The sequence below is a fragment of the Sebastes fasciatus genome, chromosome 5, assembly GCF_043250625.1.
Source record: "Sebastes fasciatus isolate fSebFas1 chromosome 5, fSebFas1.pri, whole genome shotgun sequence".
NCBI lineage: Eukaryota > Metazoa > Chordata > Actinopteri > Perciformes > Sebastidae > Sebastes > Sebastes fasciatus.
In genome coordinates, this window is record NC_133799.1 from 34,457,224 (window position 1) to 34,477,607 (window position 20,384).

The following is a 20,384-nucleotide window of genomic DNA, read 5'->3' on the forward strand; positions in this document are numbered from 1 at the left end:
GAGTCACGCGACTAAAAGACTGACGTGACAAAGTAAGTCAACGATACTATTAGTTTCACATGGGAGACGATCAGCGGTCTCCTGGGTGAAAGTCTTGTGTTTGTTTGGCCCGCCCTTATGCTTCATCCACACTGGGAACGTCAGGAGTGCGTGGCGGCTGCGTCGCATGGCAGCTACGTGATTCACGCGTCGGGTGTTCACACCAGCTGCGTTTCAGCTGCGTGTCAGCTGCGTTTCTGCTGCTGCTGACAGCCCTTTCTCTCTACGTAGAGTTTGCCTTTCATAATGGCCATTTCATTTCATTATAAATGTCATTTATATTTATTTCAGACAGAGAAAGGTTAAGAAATGTGTGTTAATTTGTAAATAATAGTAATAATCCACAATTAAAACCCCGTGCTTTATTCCTTCATGGAGCCGTGCAAGTCACTGCATGTTCTACAATACTGTCCGGCACATATTTCAGAGTAAAAGCATCGTGTTAACAAATGAAGGAATTCTGTCCACAGAAAAAACGCTTAAGGGCTTTTATTTTGAAATGAAAGCAGGAAGTGTTGATTTAAAAATAAGTCTTTACTCTTTTTCATCTCCGTAACATTTTCTACAGATAGATATCGAAACATGCCAACGCACTGTTCATGGAGCTCTAGCTTAGTCAGAGTGATACTCTGCATTGAACGAGTTAGGAGAAGAGAAACACAAGAGCAACAGTGTAAGGAAGGGGTTAAACAGTGTCTTTGCCTGCTCCAACGTAAACTGCAAGACTGGGTAGTTCATATGAAGATACTGATTAGTGGAACCTTACAGTATTTTCTACTTCTGATACTTTCTGATAATACTTCTTAATATTTTTTTGGGGGTATTTTACATAGTTGTATTGCTACTTTTACATTACTAAAAACCTGAATACCACCACTACTGCTGAGACAGACACATGTACTTTAAGGAAAGGCGAAGCGGTGGGGGGTCTTCACATATACTGCATGGCATCAGGGTTACACGTCTGTCAAAAAAAAGACAGAGAGACGAACGTAAACACGCAAACCACAGACACACTCAAAGTCACTTGAGACGTTCAGGCGTTGTCAGAATCGGGCATGTCTCCCGAAACCACAGGGAGTCCTTCCAAGAGCTTGGCTTATAGATGAAGGTCTCCTCGAGCACACACATACGGAAATGCGCACACTCGTGCACGCGCCTGAAAACACAGCGGCGCACACACACCGCCTCCTGCTGCTCCTCCTGGCGAGCTATGAGACGTGGCTTGCTGACTAGAGAATAGCAGAATTGTGTGTTTGGGCCATCTGCTGCTAAGACTGATATAGATGTCACACACACACACACACACACACACACACACACACTAGCTAGACACTCATACTACAGGCTTTACATACAATTTGTCCACACACTTGCAGATAGATAGTAAATAAAGCTTATCGTGATTATTACTCATTTATACCTCATCTATATAGCCAGCACTTTGTCAATCAGGACAGTTAAAAGGACGCATTTCTGGAAATATACTCATGTGCTTTGTTTCTGAGTGTTTAGACTGCAGTTACAGGCAGCTTAGTGGAACAGAGTTGAGCTGGCTATGTGAGGCTGAAAAGTGCTGTTAATAGACAATATATGCTAATGCTTAGGATGGGTTAAATGCAGAGGTCACATTTCATGTATGTACCTGCATATATGTGTATGATGATTGTAATAAAAGGATTTAAAAGGAACCTAGCCACACAGAGAGAGACAGACAGATCATGCATAACTGGGAATGGAGAATGAAAGAAAGAAAATTGCAAATACTAAGACCTTTAATGACTCTCTCTCTCCATAAATGTTTTAAATATTAACTCATACATCTGAGTAATAAAACACCCACTCTGCTATTTCTTGTTTTTACGGCCCCATTAGTTGGAAACGGTGACATTTTGAAGAGTACAATTTTGTTCTTTTTCACAAAGAAAATTGCATAATTTAGTGTTTTTTGTGTAAACTGCATATTCGATAAATAAATGTATTTTATTGAGATATCTTTATCTTCTCAGGCTCAGGTATTGTTCAGTGCTGGATGTGGCATGTTTGTTCTTCACCAAAAAGGCTGAAATACCAGTCAGTCCACGGTAACGTCTTTATTGCTGAACCTGTGGAGTCCACAGAGCTAGAGCAATAAAGAGAGTAAACATGAAGCGCCAAACAAACCAGCAGAGGAGAGACTCAAATAAGGCCTGGATCAAATATTATTGACATGTCTTTCATGCAATTAGGAAGACGGGATTGACAAAGACTGGCAGCTCCTGTGAGGAGTTGTGTGTGTGTGTGTGTGTGTGTGTGTGTAAGAAAAAGAGGTTCATGCTGAACACTCACCGAGCTCTAGCAAAACTGAAAGAAGATAAAAAAGTGAAGCTATTTTCACTGTTATGAAGACCAATTAGCAGAAGCATTGCCATTATCGTCCTCAATTTTTTGAAGTGCTAAGTGGATTTCTCTTCATGTCAGTATTTGGAGCAATCTTTTCTCAACATTTTCCATTGAAAAAAAAAAAAAAAAAAAGAATTTTTCGAGAATGTCATAAAGGTCTTTTCATTAAAAGCCTTGAGAGGTGAATAAAGATGTCATGGTTTTTGAACGGCAACATATCTGTGAAATGTAAGAGGGCAGAGAATCGCAATCTCGTCTCCTGCGCTGGGAGTTTTACTCACCTCTTAACACACAATACACACATTTCTGCTGCATGTTCTCCGGCTCAAACAACAGACTGTCCCTTAGACGATCTGTACCAGTTTAAAAAGTATGGCTTTTCTTCAAGTAGCCTCCCTTTATTAACAGAAACTACCATTTTTTTGGATTGCATCCAGTTGAATCCTTATTCAATTGTCAAGCTGTTCAATATTTGGCAATCTATACATTGTTGAAAGCACAAAAAGCCTAAAAATTGTGGAAAACAAGACTCGGTCAAAACCGAGTATATGGCTGTATACGGTCAGTATGTGAATTTGTGGCTAAATTGTTACACAAATAGTCAGTGGTCATGTCTATCATGTTTTATGAACAGTTTTTTCCACTTATGTTTGATTGAAAGACAACTTATAATGAAGCAAATGACATTCAGTAATAGTAAATGGTAACATCTACCAGTCAGTATATTATATTTTATACAAGGTGTTAGCATGACATACAGTATGCAAAGTTAAAAGTATTTCAGTTTTTTATTAAACATGTGTATCAAAAGCATTCATCATATAAGTGGTGTTCAATATATACATACGTCGTGAAAGTTTATCAGCGTTGAGATTCTCCCGCTGTCATCACTGACGTTGTTGCTGCCGTATTTATTCCTAGATGGAGTGTTAATGGAGCAGCTACAATGTCAGAATAGCCTGGCACCCATCGATACAAACTGTATTCAGAAAACAAGCATTTTAAAAGTTGTTTTCTTGTCGTCTTGCAGACAGACCTGACAACGCATTAATTCAGACTTTTTACTAATCAGCATCATTATGTAGTTATTTTGGCTTCACTTTTGATCCGTTTACAACAACGTCGCTGTCGTATTTATGCGTAGATGACGTTATGTTGAGTGTTGATGGAGTAGCTGCAGTGTTAGCATAGCCTGGCATTGATCGATCTGAACTCCGTTCAGAAAACAAGCATTTTAAAAGTTGTTTGCTTGTTGTGTTGCGGACAGATCTGACAAAGCATGAATTCGGTCTTTTTACAAATCAACATCATAATGTCGTTATTTCGGCATCATTTTGATACATTTATTGTATTATTATTATTATTTTGGGTTCATACCGCAGTAGCGACGTGTGGCTTGCGAGATACAGTCAGTGCAATGGAACTGTATCTAAATACAGAACTGTTGTCCGCCTTTTCATTTTGAAAGAGCAACGGTCCAGCCAAAAACAATACCACATGGATACTTGTTTGATCGATGTTAATATGTTCCGATGTTAATATGGAAAAGTGTGATAATTTTTTATGGAGATGGCCCGAGGTGAGCACGCTGTATTAGTGGCAGGGAACTACCATTGTATTGCATGATGTAACGAGCACTTCTCTTTTGTCTGCTGCTTCTAGGTCTTACTCCAGCCTATCAGACGACAGTGAGGAAGCTAGAGCCAGGTACCTCTCCAGGCAGTGGGTGGGACTTGGTTTGACTGAGGTCCATCTGTCCAATCACACAGTTCTGCTCAGCCTGCCCGGTTCCACACCCAACACCATCACCGACAGCTCTAGCCACCAGTGTTTTCTGCCAAACGGGACCCCCTGTGACCAGCGTGGACCAAATGACCTGCCCAAGCAGCAGTTCTCCTACGCGGCCTACTCTGCTGTTGGAAGTCTGCAGGTACAGTATACCATCACCCCTGTAGGGAGTTTTTCCTAAACCAAAGGTCGCTTCAACCCTAATGGCTGTTGCACTCTTCTCATGCTCTTCCTCCCCCCTCATCACCTTCATATTGTCAGATTGTCCAAGTCTCCAGGCCCCAGCCACCCAAGGGTCATCAGTAAAAGGTCACAGCCAGAGGTTGTGTCTTTAAATGTTACAGCACGGCCAACCACAGTTCAGGGTCTAAAGGTGTCACAGTGATGTTCTTTTCAACAATTCAAGCTATAGGATAAAGATGTTATTTATGTTTGTATTATCTGGGAGAATGTTGAACTGATTTGTGGGATAAAGAGTTTCTAAAACTATTTCAACACCAATTCGCTTATACGCTAAAGTGCTGGTGGTTCAAGGTTCTCGTTATTTTAATTGCAATTTAAGGCACTGAAAGCATACAGTATGTGAATGCAAATACTGTATATCAATAAGCTCCTTTCATACCTCATCTCACCACAGAAATCTGCTGCAAACTATTTCTTCCTCAGCTTTTCACCTGTAGTTGGAAATATTACTTGACCATAGTACATAGTAACTGAAAAATAATATTTTTTTTCTCAAATAACAGTGATATAAGCTTTCAAAATTACTCATCTAAAGCTCGGAGCAGACTTTAAGATTGTTGTTCAAATTAGAATTTTTTTAAGTTGGGAAAAGTAGAAACAATCAGCCCAACAAGTCACAGTCACCAGTCATTGTTTTTGTACTTGTGGTATTTGGAGCACTTGGAGTTTGATCAGAGCATTAATATAGCAGCAAACAACTATTGTCTATGTACGGAGCCCCCCTCGACCCATAGGAGAACCTTTTTTTATTAATTATTTCTAACCGTAGTAAGGTAAACAACGAGCTACAACTTCATGTTAACCAAAACTAGCCGTCCTCCAAGCTGGACACATAACATTGGTCTCTATGTTTAGCCGGCTGTGAGACGAGTGGTCAGGGACCGTCTACAAAATGCAACGCCGAAAAGAGAAAAAATATTCAATAACTTCAATATTATACAGTGTAGTACCACCAAAATTAATTCACACATCAATGATATCCTCATAGTTGTACTACAATACTTAGTTTGGAAAAATATGCTTTTGCATAATTTTAGTGAATTTTTTAATGGGAAAAATATTCAATAACTTCAGTAATGTACAGTGTAGTACCATCAAAATAACTTTACACGTCAATGATCTCCTCATGGTTCTACTACAATATTTAGTTTGGAAAAATATGATTTGAGACCAATGTTATGTGTCCAGCTTGGAGGATGGCTCGTTGTGATTAAAATGAGGTTGTAGCTTGTTGTACTACGGTCAGAAAGAGCCGTCGTTTGTGTTTTAACAACATTTCGGTTATGAGTTATTGATCCAGGAACTTTGAATCTGTCAATATCTTTCCAACTTTACCAAAGTACATCAGCAATGTGTGGACTGTCAGGAATGATTAGAAGAAGTGCACTATGAAGTAACTTGTTCCGAGGGAACGAGTCCCTCTCTTTGAAACTGTTGGCACTCCCCGTTTCTTCCCCTCCCTCCCTTCGTGTTCTTGTCACACTAGCCTGCTAATCACCGCCGCTATGCACCACGCACTACCCGGCAGGACAGCGTCGCTGAAGCCGGGTCGCCCCTGTGAGTATACGCTAAACCCCAAATAACACCGTTGGCTCAGTCAGCGCTGTAGCTGCCACCATTTTGGCTCAGCCACCTCCACCGTGTTTGCTCATGACGTCAGAAGTGAGAGCCATGTGAGAACGTTTCCTGTTGACGGTTCTCTGTCTTCTTCATTCTTTGCTGTCGTACGAAAACATTCAACCGAACCCTTTTAGAGGGCGAGCATACGACTTTAAACAAGGCATCAATTACTGTGATGAGTGTAATCATAACCAACAGAACTGTTAAACTACAAAAATAAAACTGTAGTATACCTTTACAATCATCTTAATGAGAAGATCAGGATTGGACTCCACACACTGTGTTGTTTTGTCTTTTGACTGCACCAACTGACCCAGACTGAAAAAAAAGCTTGATCCAACTGGGTCCAGCCAATCATGACGCCCAGATAAGAGCTGTAAATGGTGCAACAATCGTGTGTCACCACCTTGAATACACTTGAACAAATGAGTTATTTATCATTAAAAAAAAATCATTAAATTCAAACTTTGAAAGATTGGAAAAAGAAATCTTACATATTTGACACATTTTAAACCAATATAAAAATGAAGTGTGTTTAAATGCAGTAGCCTACCTCACATAGCACACGTTATGCATGTTATAAAATGAAACTGTATATTCTCTAGATTTAAATGGGTCATACTCAAGAGGATCATTTTATTTATAAATAGAGCAGAAGAAGAAGACATTTTCTTGGTACTGCGCCTCGGGGCATCTCTTACAGACAAGAGGTAGTTGACACACATTATGCATTACACTTATTTAAGGATAGAATCTCCGATTAGAACGGCGTCAGCAAAGTCGCCGCGGAAACCGTGCAAATCTTCACCGTGGTATGCGTCACGCTAGATGCACCGTTAATCTTTTTTTCCGACATCCTTACCGAGTGTGAAGGTTAATGGAAGTCATTATGCATGTAGTTCGCCCACGCTAGCCAGCAGACACACACACGCACGCACTCACGCACACACACACACACAAAGAAATAACAGTCACACTATTTTTAGAGGGATTGTACTTCACTGTATCCCGGGAACAGAGAAAGGGGTTGAAGGAGACACTTGTTATTCCCTTGAGCCCCTGCCGGCCTGAGGGCAGATGAAAAGTTAGAGTGATTCTCTGAATACCAAGTTTTCCTCCTCTTTTTTCTCTCTCCCTCCCTCCCTTCTCTCCTCTCCGTTCTCCTTTCTTCGCTTTTGCTCGATCCATCCAGCTGTCCGCTCGTCGGTAGTCTACCCAAAGGAGGGTCACAGTCATCCATCACCGGATTATTTCCTAGCTCCGTTCCCGCACGCTGCCTTGAATTAAGCGGCAGTTTGCCGGGATCTAAACACGGCGTTCGGACAATTAAATATGGCGTTTGTGATGGATGGATGGCGGCCCAGAGCGAGTATACTGGGCTAATAAGTCCTGCTGTTGGTGGCACTGTTTTACTGGTGCTGCGGGAACTATATGCTCTGACACACACGTACACACAAAGCCCGAAAGATCAAGTAAAAAAAAAAAGGCATTATTTTCTCAAATATGGGCCAGAGGAGGATGATGTGACCATATGTAATATAGCAATATGCAGATTATAGTACATATTACACACATTCATGCATTAATAATACAGTTAAAGGGGCTGCTCATATTTCTGTCCTCACTTTTCATGTAACCAAATCCTTCCGCATTAATAATAGTTAGAAGAATAATACATTAATCGGCCCCACATTTCTCCTGTTGAGTAGTGGAATGATGTGTTAGATTAGACATGGAGGGGGGTTGAAATACGCAGTGGTGGTTTGATAGTGGAGACTGTAAAGAGAGAGAGAGAGAGAGGCAGTTATATTTTCTTTTTCTAATTTTTTGTTCTTGAGATTGAAGAGACTTTTTGTGATTATAAGTTGCATAGAAACTCGCCTTTTTTTCTGATCTGTTTCTATACAGATCAGTATGGAGTTACTTCACAGAGCCCATCAGGTGTGATGAGGAAAACAAATTTAAATTTTACACAATTTTATTTGATGCTCTCAAACTAATCATTTGTGTCCTCAATTACTAAATTGAGCTGTCATATTCATAATTCCTGAACACAGAATTTTGGTTTTTACAAAAACTGCAAAATCCAAAGTATATTCACAGATCTCTGTTAATTCATTAGAAGTAATTAGAGAGCATGATTTAGTCATTTTTGCACATGAATTCAATTTTTAGAGCAGGATTTATTATGTGCACAATTTTCTTTCCCCGTGACCCCTGCTGGGTTATGTTCTGTTGCCATAAGTGTACTTTGGATCTCCTAGTTCAGGTGGCTTCTCAGCACAGTTTAAATACCATGCCATCACCTGAACTATTGATACTTATCTTAAAGGACCCATATTGTAAAAAGTGAGATTTTCATGTCTTTTATATTATAAAGCAGGTTTAAGTGCTATATAAATACTGTTAAAACTATCAAAAGGCTCAATATACGGAGAAACACACACAGCCCGTATTCAGAAAATTGTGCGTTTGAAAGCAGCCGTTAGGATTTCTGTCCATTTGTGATGTCACAAATATACAATATTTAGACCATTACACGGTTTTAAACGTAAACATTCTAAATGTGTCCCAGTTTATTTCCTTTTGCAGTGTATGTAAATAACATCAGCTGACAGGAAGTAAACATGGACCCAAACTGTTGCCTAGCTGATATGGGACCTTTTAAAATACATAATCTTCCTCAGTCTTTATGGATGGCTGAAATGACTTTGATCAAAAGACAACAAAAGGTAAAAATCATATATTACGTCTCCTCCTCTTTCATTATGGACTGTAAAATGATCGGCAAGGTTTTGTCATTGAGACTTGAAAGGTTCTTCTTTTTCACATACATATCAGGCTTTGTCTATGGCCATTTATTCTCTGATAATTTAACAAGATATAGATATTGTTGTTTAAGTTTATAAGAAGTTTTAAGAGGAATTTGTTTGCAAGAAAATAAGTCTTCCTTTTGCATAACACGAATACACAGGAATCAGGACACTGTATTTTTATGATATAGGAGAGGAAATAACAGTAATGAAGAATAGGAACGGGAGGTCGGATGTGATACCAGAGATAGACCCAGTTGTCATAGGAGCTGTAGAAATACATTGAGAAAATACACGAGCAGCATCCCAGGCGACATCAACATCTATGAAGTACAAAAAATAAAAATCCTCTGGCACCGGACACATTCACCCAAGGGTGTTACGCATCGAGTGAAACGAGATACCGGCCTCCCGTAGAGCCGTTTGGTTACAGCTGTAGCCTGAGGACTAGAGGTGGATATCACCAACCACTCAGTTCAGTTCAAAGATCGGTTGTCACCGGCTGTCCTATAAACTAAACGGTTGCATCGCCGTTAAAAATGCACTTCAGTGTGTCGTTAACGCATCACCCTCACCACTTCAGTTGCTACAATAGTATCATGAAGGCTTTTCAGGATGTACAACAGTAAGTGAATGTACTACTGAATGAATCTGTTCAGTTCAGTGGTGCATTCAGTCTGCTGCTAGTCCAAGCTGCCACTTCAGTTCACTAAAACATGTTAATAGCTCTGCAGCCTATTATTTATGACATAGTTATTAGATCATAATTCTTTCTGTGACTTTCGCTGTTTTTAATAGGCCATTCTCATTCCCAAGTTAGCATAAGAAAGCTAAAAGCCCCCAACTCTCATTGTATAACAGGAAACTATGTTGTTTTTTACAAAATCAGTCTGACCTGTTTTAAGATATTTTCTGCCCCTCCCCGCTCCACTCCTCACGTAAAATATAGTAAAATATGTCACAGACATGGAAAAAAAAGTTAATATTTATTTCTAACTCAACACTTCTTGTTTCTGTTTCAAAATAAAAGCCCACTTGCGTTCTTTTTTTCTGTGGACAGAATTCCTTCATTTGTTAACAAAAGGCTTTTATTCTGAAATATTTGCAGGACAGTGTTGTGGAAAATGCAGTGACTTCCATAAATGAATAAAGTACCGGCTTTTAATTGTTGATTATTACAAATTACCACACGCTTCTTAACCGTTTTCTGTCTCAAATAAATATAAATGACATTTATAATGAAATGAAATGGCCATTACGAAAGGCAAACTCTATGTAGAAAGAAAAGCGGCTGTGGCTCAGAGGTATAGCGGGTCGCCCACCGATCTGAAGGTCGGTGGTTTGATCCCCGGCTCCTCCCACATGTCACATGTCGAAGCGTCCTTAAGCAAGACACTAAACCGTGACATTGGTGGGTGAATGAGTATTTAGACTATTGGCTATATAAATGCAAGTCCATTTACCAAAAGACTGACAGCAGCAGCGCAGCAACAGAAATGCTACCGGTGTGGACAACACACATGTGACAGACGCAGCAGTTCAGCGAGGCAGCCATCACGCACTGCTCAAGTTCCCAGTGTGTCCTGGCCGTTATTCATACGTGGTGTAGTCAGTGTACTTTGAAAACACAATGATAAAGACTTGTTCACACATTTACTGAGCACCACTTGCAAGGACATATAAGAACACGTAAGACAGGCACACGGATATGTTGGTAGAGTAAGTAAATACTGTATGGACCTATAGCAGAAATATAAATATGATTGTGCTCTATAAACGTTTTCTTTAAAATACCTCACATATGTCTCTCCAGAGTCAATCTACTGCCTCAGTCTAAAAGCCACATGGTGTAAAACTTAAGTAGATTTATAACGGCCCCCTTAAACAGCCCCATTTATCTTATTTTACTGTAAATGTAATACATTTTATAGCAAAGAAAGAGTTACTTTATGGCTCTGTCAATTCTTACTAATTTCCCATGGAATTTAAATGACATTCATCTGAAAGTTCTCTTTAACGGGTATGTCATTATGTACTTCTATTGTGAAGAAAAAGCAGTGAAATCATGTTGTAATGTGCACACAGTAATGCATAAAAGTATGCATATTTTCTGAAACTGACCAAGCTAACCTCTCCAGACACTACATGGCTTTTCTAGTAAACTCTTTTAAACTCTGTCTAAATAGCCTTTTTCTTCATTTCATCTACGGCTAGTTTCCCGAGTTACATAATTCTACTCGGGAAAATTGAAATTAACTCTTAAATAAAATATTTTTTTATGGGAAAACTAGGAAAAAACAGACACCGAATTTAAAGGTCCCATATCATGCTCATTTTCAGGTTCATTCTTGTATTTTGTGTTTCTACTAGAACATGTTTACATGCACTAATGTTCAAATACCCCTTTATTTTCCTCATGCTGTTGGCCTGAATATGCCTGTATTCACCCTCTGTCTGAAACGCTCCGTTTTAGTGCATTTCAACGGAATTGCGTTGCTAGGCAACAGTTTGGGGTCCATGTTTACTTCCTGTCAGCTGATGTTATTTACATACACTGTTACAGGAAATAAACTGGGACACATTTAGAATGTTTACGTTTAAAACTGTAATGGTCTAAATATTGTATATTTGTGACATCACAAATGGACAGAAATCCTGACGGCTCGTTTCAAACACACAATTTCTGAATACGGGCTGTGTGTGTTTCTCCGTATATTGAGCGTTTTGATAGTTTAACAGTATTTATATATCACTTAAACCTGCTTTATAATGTAAAAGACATGCAAATCTCACTTTTTACAATATGGGACCTTTAAATAAAATCTTTTTTATGGAAAAAACTAGGAAAAAACATTACCTGCATTCTGTGTAATTATGCAAACTGCCCTTTTGTTCTCATGGTATAAAATGAACTTTTTTTCTTGACACAAATTATTAATGTAAAAGGACACATTCAATTCGCTTTAAATCCTGCTGGATGCAAATGACAAAGTTGAAGGTAAGCTGGGGCACAGGCTTCATTACGTGACTCAACATCACTGCATCAAAAAGCTCACTGATGCTTTATAAATGCTCACTTTTAAGCCTTCCAAGGATAGGCTGTGGGGAGAAGCTTCTGACTAATTCAACACAGCCAGAGTAAAGTACTTGTCCTTTCCCCCTCTCCTGTCCTCCTCCCTGTCTTCTTCTTCTCTTTTTCACCTTTTATCTTTCCACTTTCTTCTGTCTTTTGGATAAAATTCCCATGTCTGTGCAGTGCAGTCGTGAAGAGCAGTTTTTTGAATTTTTAATACACAAGACATATATAGTTTTTTTGCCCACAGTAACTAAAGATCTATATATACACGTACCTCTGATGGGCTTTGGTTATCCCTGTCAAGGTTTCGTCATCGGATCAGTGCACTCTGGCAAAGCTGACATGGGCAACTGCCCCCTGAACTCTGGGGCGAGCTGAGCATGCAGTTTAGAAGGCTACACACATACTCACAGAACTGGCTTTACTGCAGTTCTGTGAGGAATAGTACAACCTGTTTTCTAGTTGGTACGTGCTCTGTCCTATAACAAGCTTCACAATCTGGCAAAAGGGGTGAAGGGCTGTTAAAGGAATGTGATTTACTCCCAGCCGGGTCTGTATCATCCATCAGCCATCAGGAGTTAGGAGGAAAAAGTGGTGCAGTATTATTGCGAGTCTGCTGATTTTAAGGAAAGCATGTCATTAAAAGGGTATACTCTTTTAAATTTCCCAGATTCTAGAAGTATTCCATCACCACCTTTTTTATTGAACAGAATCTCATTCTTTTGATCAGATCCTATTCAACATGGCTGATGAAGGGCATTTTCACATTAGGTACGATTGATCCGTACCGTGCCCGAGTACGATTGCCCCCCCCTCCTACTCTGTTCATCTTTCACATTAGTAAAGTTGTTCCGTACGCGAGTACACTTGCGTCATCATCCACGTGTATCTGTTAATGTTGAGATCAGCTGTTCTAGTGGCGGAGCATCGTAAAACACTTCATTCAAACTTGACAGAATCAAAATAAAACTCACCAAAACCGTCGTCGTCAGTCTTTCCAACAATCACCAACTCTGGTTTGGTTGAAATAAACTCTTATTTCACCGAGTTTGATGTGAAAATATGCCGCTCTACACTTTGTCTCCCCCCTGCTGCCTCTCTCTCTCTGCCCGCTGAGCAGTTGAGCGGATCCCTTTCTTCACAGACAGACCGTTAAATTAGTTAAATAAAATAACAAACATCGCCCAACACCATCGCCTACTATCGTTTATATTTTAAGTAACCTCTCCCCTGCCTTCCTGCTTTATCGATCATGGCCGTGCAGTTCAGAGGATAAGATTGGCGCATGCTGCGCACAGATACAGACATAGATATGAAACAGTTTTACTACAGATTTCGGAGGAGACCGGCGGCGTTGAAAAAAGCCTGCCCTTTCAAAAGTACTTGCTGACTGCTAACGTTACTAGCGTTAACTAGCGGTCCAGTTCTGTGTTTTGGTACAATACCCGAGTACACTAGATCCATATTCCAGACCACCTTTTCAAGTTGGACTCGGATACGGACGAACCGTGCCTGAGTACGGTACGGAGCGTTCACACTAATCAAACGAACTGGTGGGTAAAACAAGTAAGATCATTAACCCCTAACCATTTTCTAACTGGAGAATTAGAAAGAGCATCCAGGACGCATGATGGTGCCTCTGGGCGATAGCTGACATCTACTGAGACAGCCTCAGATTTAGGGTGTATTTGAGAGGTTAGGAACTTTACTATTTGAGGGAAGATGTACTGTAAAAAAAATGCTGCCCTTTATTAGAAACTACTTTGGCCTTCTGCTGTCAGAGACAGAAGGACTAATGGGGTCATCCTCTCCTACTACTATCAGACTCGTGACCAACGACAGGGAGAGGTGAAGACCTGGAATGAAGATCGGTTTCTTGATCAACTGGAATCTGCTGCTGTTGGAGCAGAGGACAACGGCTGGTCATGAGTTGGTCACCGTCTCCTCTTGTGGAGGGGGGACTGCCCATTGTTCCGACAACCCAATAGTCCGACAAATGCACCACTTGACCCAAAGCCCATTAGACCGACAGCCTATTATTCCGAACACAGGCACACATTATTCCGAAATCCCGTTGTTCCGACAACACACATTCTCCCTGCACCGCCGTCTTAATGCACGGGCTTACCGGGGCTCAAGCCCCCGGGTCCGACCACGCAAAAGGGCCCACAAGGCTCCAGGGGAAAAGACGCAACGGCGGTGGTGTATTTTACTCCGCGTTACGGGATGCTCCATGCATAAAGACACAACCCTAAAAAAAAAATTTTCTAGCAGCTGTAAATCTGACTAGATGTGTTTGTCTTACCGACTGACTGATGTGAAGGGATCCGAGGGAAGGGCTTTCAAAACGTCATAGCCAGAGGGCCTAAAGTCATATTAAGAATAGTATATTATTGAGTTATATTGAGTATAGAGCTCACTAATATCACTGCTGCATGGAACGCTACATGATGTCAACCAAGAAAGATTGTTAGATTTAATATCCGATGGCAAGGTCCAACAGCAGTTGGCCAGGAAGGTGCAATGACATCATTCTGCATAATAAGTAGCCATGTGTTTCTGTTTGTCTGAGAAAAGATGGAAGATTCAGTGTGAACAATGGACAGATGGAGAAAGATAAATCTGCTTTAGAGTAGATTTCACTTCATTCCAATTATTATTCGTCAATGTTTGTATTATATATTAATCTTGAGGACGAAGGTGGGAGTCCAGTTTCTCTGAAGCCTTCTTTACAGCACCGAGTTGGTTCCTGGGTGTTGAATGTCTGGACCATAGACTGTATATATACCTATACCTAAAATGACAGAAATTGTCTTTGGAAAAAAATATTTGACGTGTACTTTGTAGGGAAAATTAGCTTGTTTTGGTTAGAATAGAACTAATTAAAATTATTAAGCAGAAACTTTAACTATGCATCCACCCACATAACCTCAGTGTCAGCAGAGTAATATTGATGAACTGTTTCTCTTAGCGATCAATCACGAGGGTCTATGACTCTATAAAGCTTTGGATATTAATGAACTGAAACTCACATAGAGCAAAGAAAAAGTTATCGCAACTGAAAGTAAGTTGTGGAAAAACCAAGACAACGCCTTTATATGTATAAAGCATTTATTACTAACACTACTCACAAGGAAGACACGATAAAAAACTAACGCTACAGTGAAAGAATATGAATAGCCTACGATTGGGGAAGTGATTAAATGAATAAACCACATGAAAATCACTGGAAGCAGCAGGTGTAAAGTTGATAATGAGGCTAATTGTAAATTTGAATTCACCTGGTTAGCAGAGAGTGAACATTATACTTGCCTGTCTGTGGCTGGCAGCTGCAGTCTGTGGTGGCGTCACGTGTAGATGATGGTGCAGCCACAGGGGTGAAGATGACGATGATGAGGTAGACGTAAATTCGTGAGCCTGGTCGATGGCTCAGGGCTTTTGCACTTTTCTATCAAGTTATCATTGGAGGGAAGAGATAGGAGATGGAGGAAGGAGCCTAGTTGGTGATGAGACAGCGTGGCCCATGTCCGGACAGTTGAGATTTTTTTTTTTTTTTAAATAAAATTAATTATAATAATAATAATAATAAAATTAAATATGGATAAAACAAAATGAAATAAAAAAAACTGATAAAATAGAATTTTAAATTTAAAGCGACGCACCATTCGGCCGTTCAAGATAACAAATGACATGCTTATCTTGCATATTATTTTCATATACTAATTGGGATTCATATTTAATATTAGTGGACAGTGACAACCATTTTGTTTCACTTTATTTTTAATTAATTATTTATTTCGAACATGTAACAAATACCTCAGTAAAAAACAAAACAAGTATAACAAATAAAATGAACAGTAAACAATCAATTAACAAATAACCAACATAAATAAATATTACATGTCTGAAAAGAAGTTGGAAGTAGTATACTGTCCTACACCTTCTCCATAACTCAAACAATTAACTCAATATTTATCATATATATCTTTGTTTATTTCAATTTCAACCTCGGTAATGAAGTGTCTAATGTTTTTCACCGGTTGTCCGCGTTTAAGGTCAGATAATCCTTTATTATATGTTGATGTAAAGTGTTCCAGCAGCAGAAGGACCTGCGATGTCTCTGTGAAACAGCCTGTCATTGAAATGTCTATTTAACAACGCACGGGGGGAGCAGCGTCTTTTGTAGTCCATCTTCAGAACATTGTAGTTTCATCACAGCAGACCCGCGTCACTAACATCCGCTGCCGTCGCACCATAATCACGGAGCCTACAATGAAAGAGCAGTCGGATTCTCTGAACACCACGGTTGTCTTTTTCTAAGTCCTTCTGAATTCTGTGTGAATGACATTTTCCATCGAGGTCAAGGAGAAGTGTTATGACGTAATTTTTTTACTTTTCGACCGCAGCCCAGGACTGGTATCCGACCCCTCATGGTTTCACCACTATTTAAGAGCTGTGATAAAAAGGGTGAAATCCCGGTTTGCAGGCGTCATCATCTTTAAGACGTCCTTTTGTTCTGCTCAGAAATATCCTACAACTTTAACTGTTTAGTTTGGCCCATGTCCCACAAGTGACTCTATTCCCTATCAACATTGAATGCTTGTGACCTCAGGGTATGGCTTATCTCACAGGATTTGGGGGATTTTATTGGAAGGCGGCTCAGGAAGGTAGATGCAAGAGATGGTTGAAGGAACTGGTGTGGTATTCTTCCTTTGGAGGGCAAACACAGTCTAGACAGAGAGGGCAGGAGGCTAACCTTGACTGTATCCTCCCTTGTCCCTCAGTTGACTCTTCAGGAGGTGCAAAGGCAACAGCTAGAAGCCTGGTGCTAAGCAAAGATGCCCACAGATTATCGGTTTTACAGGAGATTCTGCAGAGGATGGGAAGATAATTAAGGAGCAGCAGCCAGTCAGTCAGTCAATTTGTATTTGTATAGCCCCAAATCACAAATTAGCCTTAAGGGGCTTTACAATCTGTACAGGATACAACGCCCTCTGTCCTTTACAGTACGACCCTCTCATCAGATAAGGAAAAACTTAACCAAAAAAAAACAACTTTTAACAGGCAGAAAAAATGGAAAAAACCTCAGGAAGAGCAACAGAAGAGGGATCCCTCTTCCAGGATGGACAGACATGCAATAGATGTAGTGTGTACACAGTAACAACATAATGAAAATACAACATAGACAATCCATATGACAAAAAATAATATGTTTAATGTGAACATAATGTGAGAAGGTGGATCCAGGAGGATGTCAAGCAGCTTCCAGGCGTCGCCAAACCGGTAGAGCCAGAGCAACACGACCTCCTCTCCACGCCAACCAGATAGAGCCTTAGCAACACGACCTCCTCTCCACGCCAACCATATAGAACTCCTCTCCACGTCAATTTAGATAGAGCCAGAGCAAGACGACCACCTCTCCACGCCAGATCAATAGAGCCAGAGCAACATGACCTCCTCTCCACCATGAACCTAGAGAGAGGAACATATTTTAGTTTTTAATTCACAGTTGCTTAGTAATATAAACATATGTTACCCAGCAGCGATGACAGGGATGTTCTTCCTTGCAGATCCAGGGTTGTCTTTGTTGTAGTTTTGCCACCACACCATCAGGATTTAGCAAGAATATGGCAAACCAGGAAAGTTGCTTTGGCTTGTTTCTGTTCCGAACACATACTGGATCTTAAGTATATAAGCGAAACCCTCCTTATTGTATCCCATCCTCCCCAGTGGCCCCACATACTTCCCCTCCCTATACACGCCTCCTTAATTTCCATACCCATTCTCCCTACATCCTCAAGGTGTATACCACCCGCCTCCACATGCATAAAAACATCTCCAAATGCATGCAATCACTTACACACAATCAGCCCACGCTACTCATAACAAATAGTCCATTATATATCTTTCACAAGTTCTACAGCAGGTTAACATGTGTACATGATACGCATATGTACACATTCATAATCACAGAGTAAACATTTGCAGGATTTGCCTCCTCTGTGTAAGCTGTAACTGCCTTATTGGAAAATAATATGTTAATGAATGATTAATTAGATCCTAACAGAATAAACTATATAATAACCAAATGAATATGGAAGCCCTGCTATATTATTTGGCTGTTGTCAAGGCATTTAAGTCACTTATCTTTCAACAGTGGATTATAAAATAGAGAAATATTTGTTTTGTTTTCTATTATTGTATTTGATTATTTAATTTATTATTATTATTATGACTCTTTCCTCGTTGTATTAATATTTTTTAATCTATTCTTTCTTTTTTATTATTATTATTATTATTATTGTTATTATTATTATTATTATTTTTCTTAATTTTATTTAAATTTTGAATGCTGAAGTTGTTTACTCTAGTGTACTTATTGTGTTCGTCTAAGCTCGACTACTTAAAAAATTGGTTTATAAACTACTGTAATTACGAACTGTAAATTGCATATATACGAAAACAACCTCACAAAAATGTGGAAAAAATAAAGTATGAAAAATTAAATAAAATACAGAAATACAGATTTCTGTAGAGGATGCTAAATTTGCTTTCAATATAGCCCAATATCTTTCATTACACATAAGATAGGCAATTTACAGGCTAAAGTATTCCTAAACTGTCTCACCACCAGACCAAAAATACATCTCATTGCATTTACTATACCGTTCTCCAGTCTAAATAATGTCAACGTTAATATACAGGTTATAAATTAACAAGAAACTTGAGCTTCCTACTCCCTCTTCAACCACAACCATTTAACATAACAAGCTAACTAATCAGATCTGTAATTAAAGCAATTAGCATTATTTAGAAACTAGTACTATGTCATCATACTTATCTTCACATAAATCATGGCTGCTATTAATATGAACTCTGCCTCTTAGAGCCTAATGGAGTTCTTGCAGTTTCAAGAAAAACAGTTTTTTCCTCATTAATATGCAAATGAAAGCACATGTGCTCTAGAATCTAATGAAATCATCTCCTCTATAAGGGCCAGCCTGCAGTGTGATTATGAATATTCTGCAGTTTCTCTCTGTACAAGAAATAATTCACAGGATTGTGACTACATATGGCGAAAACACATCGAGATAGCATAATGATCTTTTTTACCATTTAAAGTGGTGGAGGTCATTTTGTTGCTGTGGGAAACAACCATAACCCTTGAACATGAGATGATTATGAACTAATAAGTGTAGTTTTAAAAATGTAGCTGAGCCACATTATGTAGCAACTTAACGGTACTTCTGTTTCATTAAAGATCGGTCGTCCTGTGTGTAATTTATAGCATCACTTCAGATGTCATTTTGAGGTGCAGCAAAAAAGTACATGTTTCAAAATTCTGCAAAAAAATAAAGCAATGTCATTTTTTCCCTAATACTGTACACATCCTATTATGACACACATTTCTCTTTTTTGTATAATGCACTTGGATTACAATTTATTTACCTGAACTAAATCCTGAACACAAAACTGGCAAAAAACAGTTTAAAGGGACTTTTTTGTAAGAATCAGAAATTGCTTGTTAACAGCGACACCTGTGGCCGTTAAGTCAATGAAAGTCAGCGTCCTGTTGCTCACGCTTGTGCTCGCTCTACATAGACATGAACGAGCATCGCTCAAAACAGTGAGGCAACACACGTCAGCTAAAACCACAATATCACTCTATATTTCAGCTGCTTGGCAGTAATGTTAGCTGACCAGACGAAGGTCTCTACATTAATCAGAGCTGATCCTAGTGTTGGCTTTTCCTGCCTCAGCCTCCCGACCGCGGCCGGAGGGAACAGGGGAGACACCGGAGATTTGGTCGGAGACGTGTGAGTGAAGGCAAGCAGGCAGAGGAGCAGAGTACAGCAGAGACTCCGGTCCTGGAGACCAAAGCTACGGTCTCCCCCGCGTCCTCCGACCGCGGCCAACACTTTAACAGACGGGCTTCACTAGATGGAACTTTGCGGTTTTGATGCTTCCGTGTAGTTTGTGTTGGAGTTTTGTCTGAACAGCGTAGCCACACGCGAGCACGCATGGGACACCGAGCCGGATTGATTTATACGTGTAAGAAGTTACAAACAGTCCCTTTTAACGGTTTAACTCCACAATGCAGTACTACAATGTTCACAGCCTTTGCACATGTTTTCAGTAATTATCCCTAGTTGTTTGTGTCCTCAAAGTAAGAAGTCGTCATATTAATGAATCATACTAAATTTGAAATGATGCGTATACTTATATACTTATATACTGATCACTGCCACAATGCCCATACATAATACGGCACTTTCAATGATTCTCTTTCCAGTATCCTTTAATCTCTGTACTTTTGTTTTTTTATTTTCTTTTTGTTTTTTTATATGACAACTCAAACAAGTTTTGTGCCTTTTAATCAATGAAACTATATTTCTGGAATTCAGGTTTACTGTAGTTCAACC

The 20,384-nt window shown here is 39.6% G+C and overlaps 1 protein-coding gene across 2 annotated transcripts in view; it reads left to right on the plus strand.

Annotated features, from left to right (window-relative positions):
- naaladl2 (N-acetylated alpha-linked acidic dipeptidase like 2) overlaps positions 1-20,384 on the plus strand; it is a 534,957-nt gene that overhangs the window by 272,658 nt on the left and 241,915 nt on the right. For both annotated transcript variants that reach the window (XM_074636907.1, XM_074636908.1), the window contains one exon: positions 4,084-4,351. In XM_074636907.1, the coding sequence (XP_074493008.1) occupies positions 4,084-4,351 (268 nt within the window). The remainder of the gene's footprint in view (positions 1-4,083; positions 4,352-20,384) is intronic.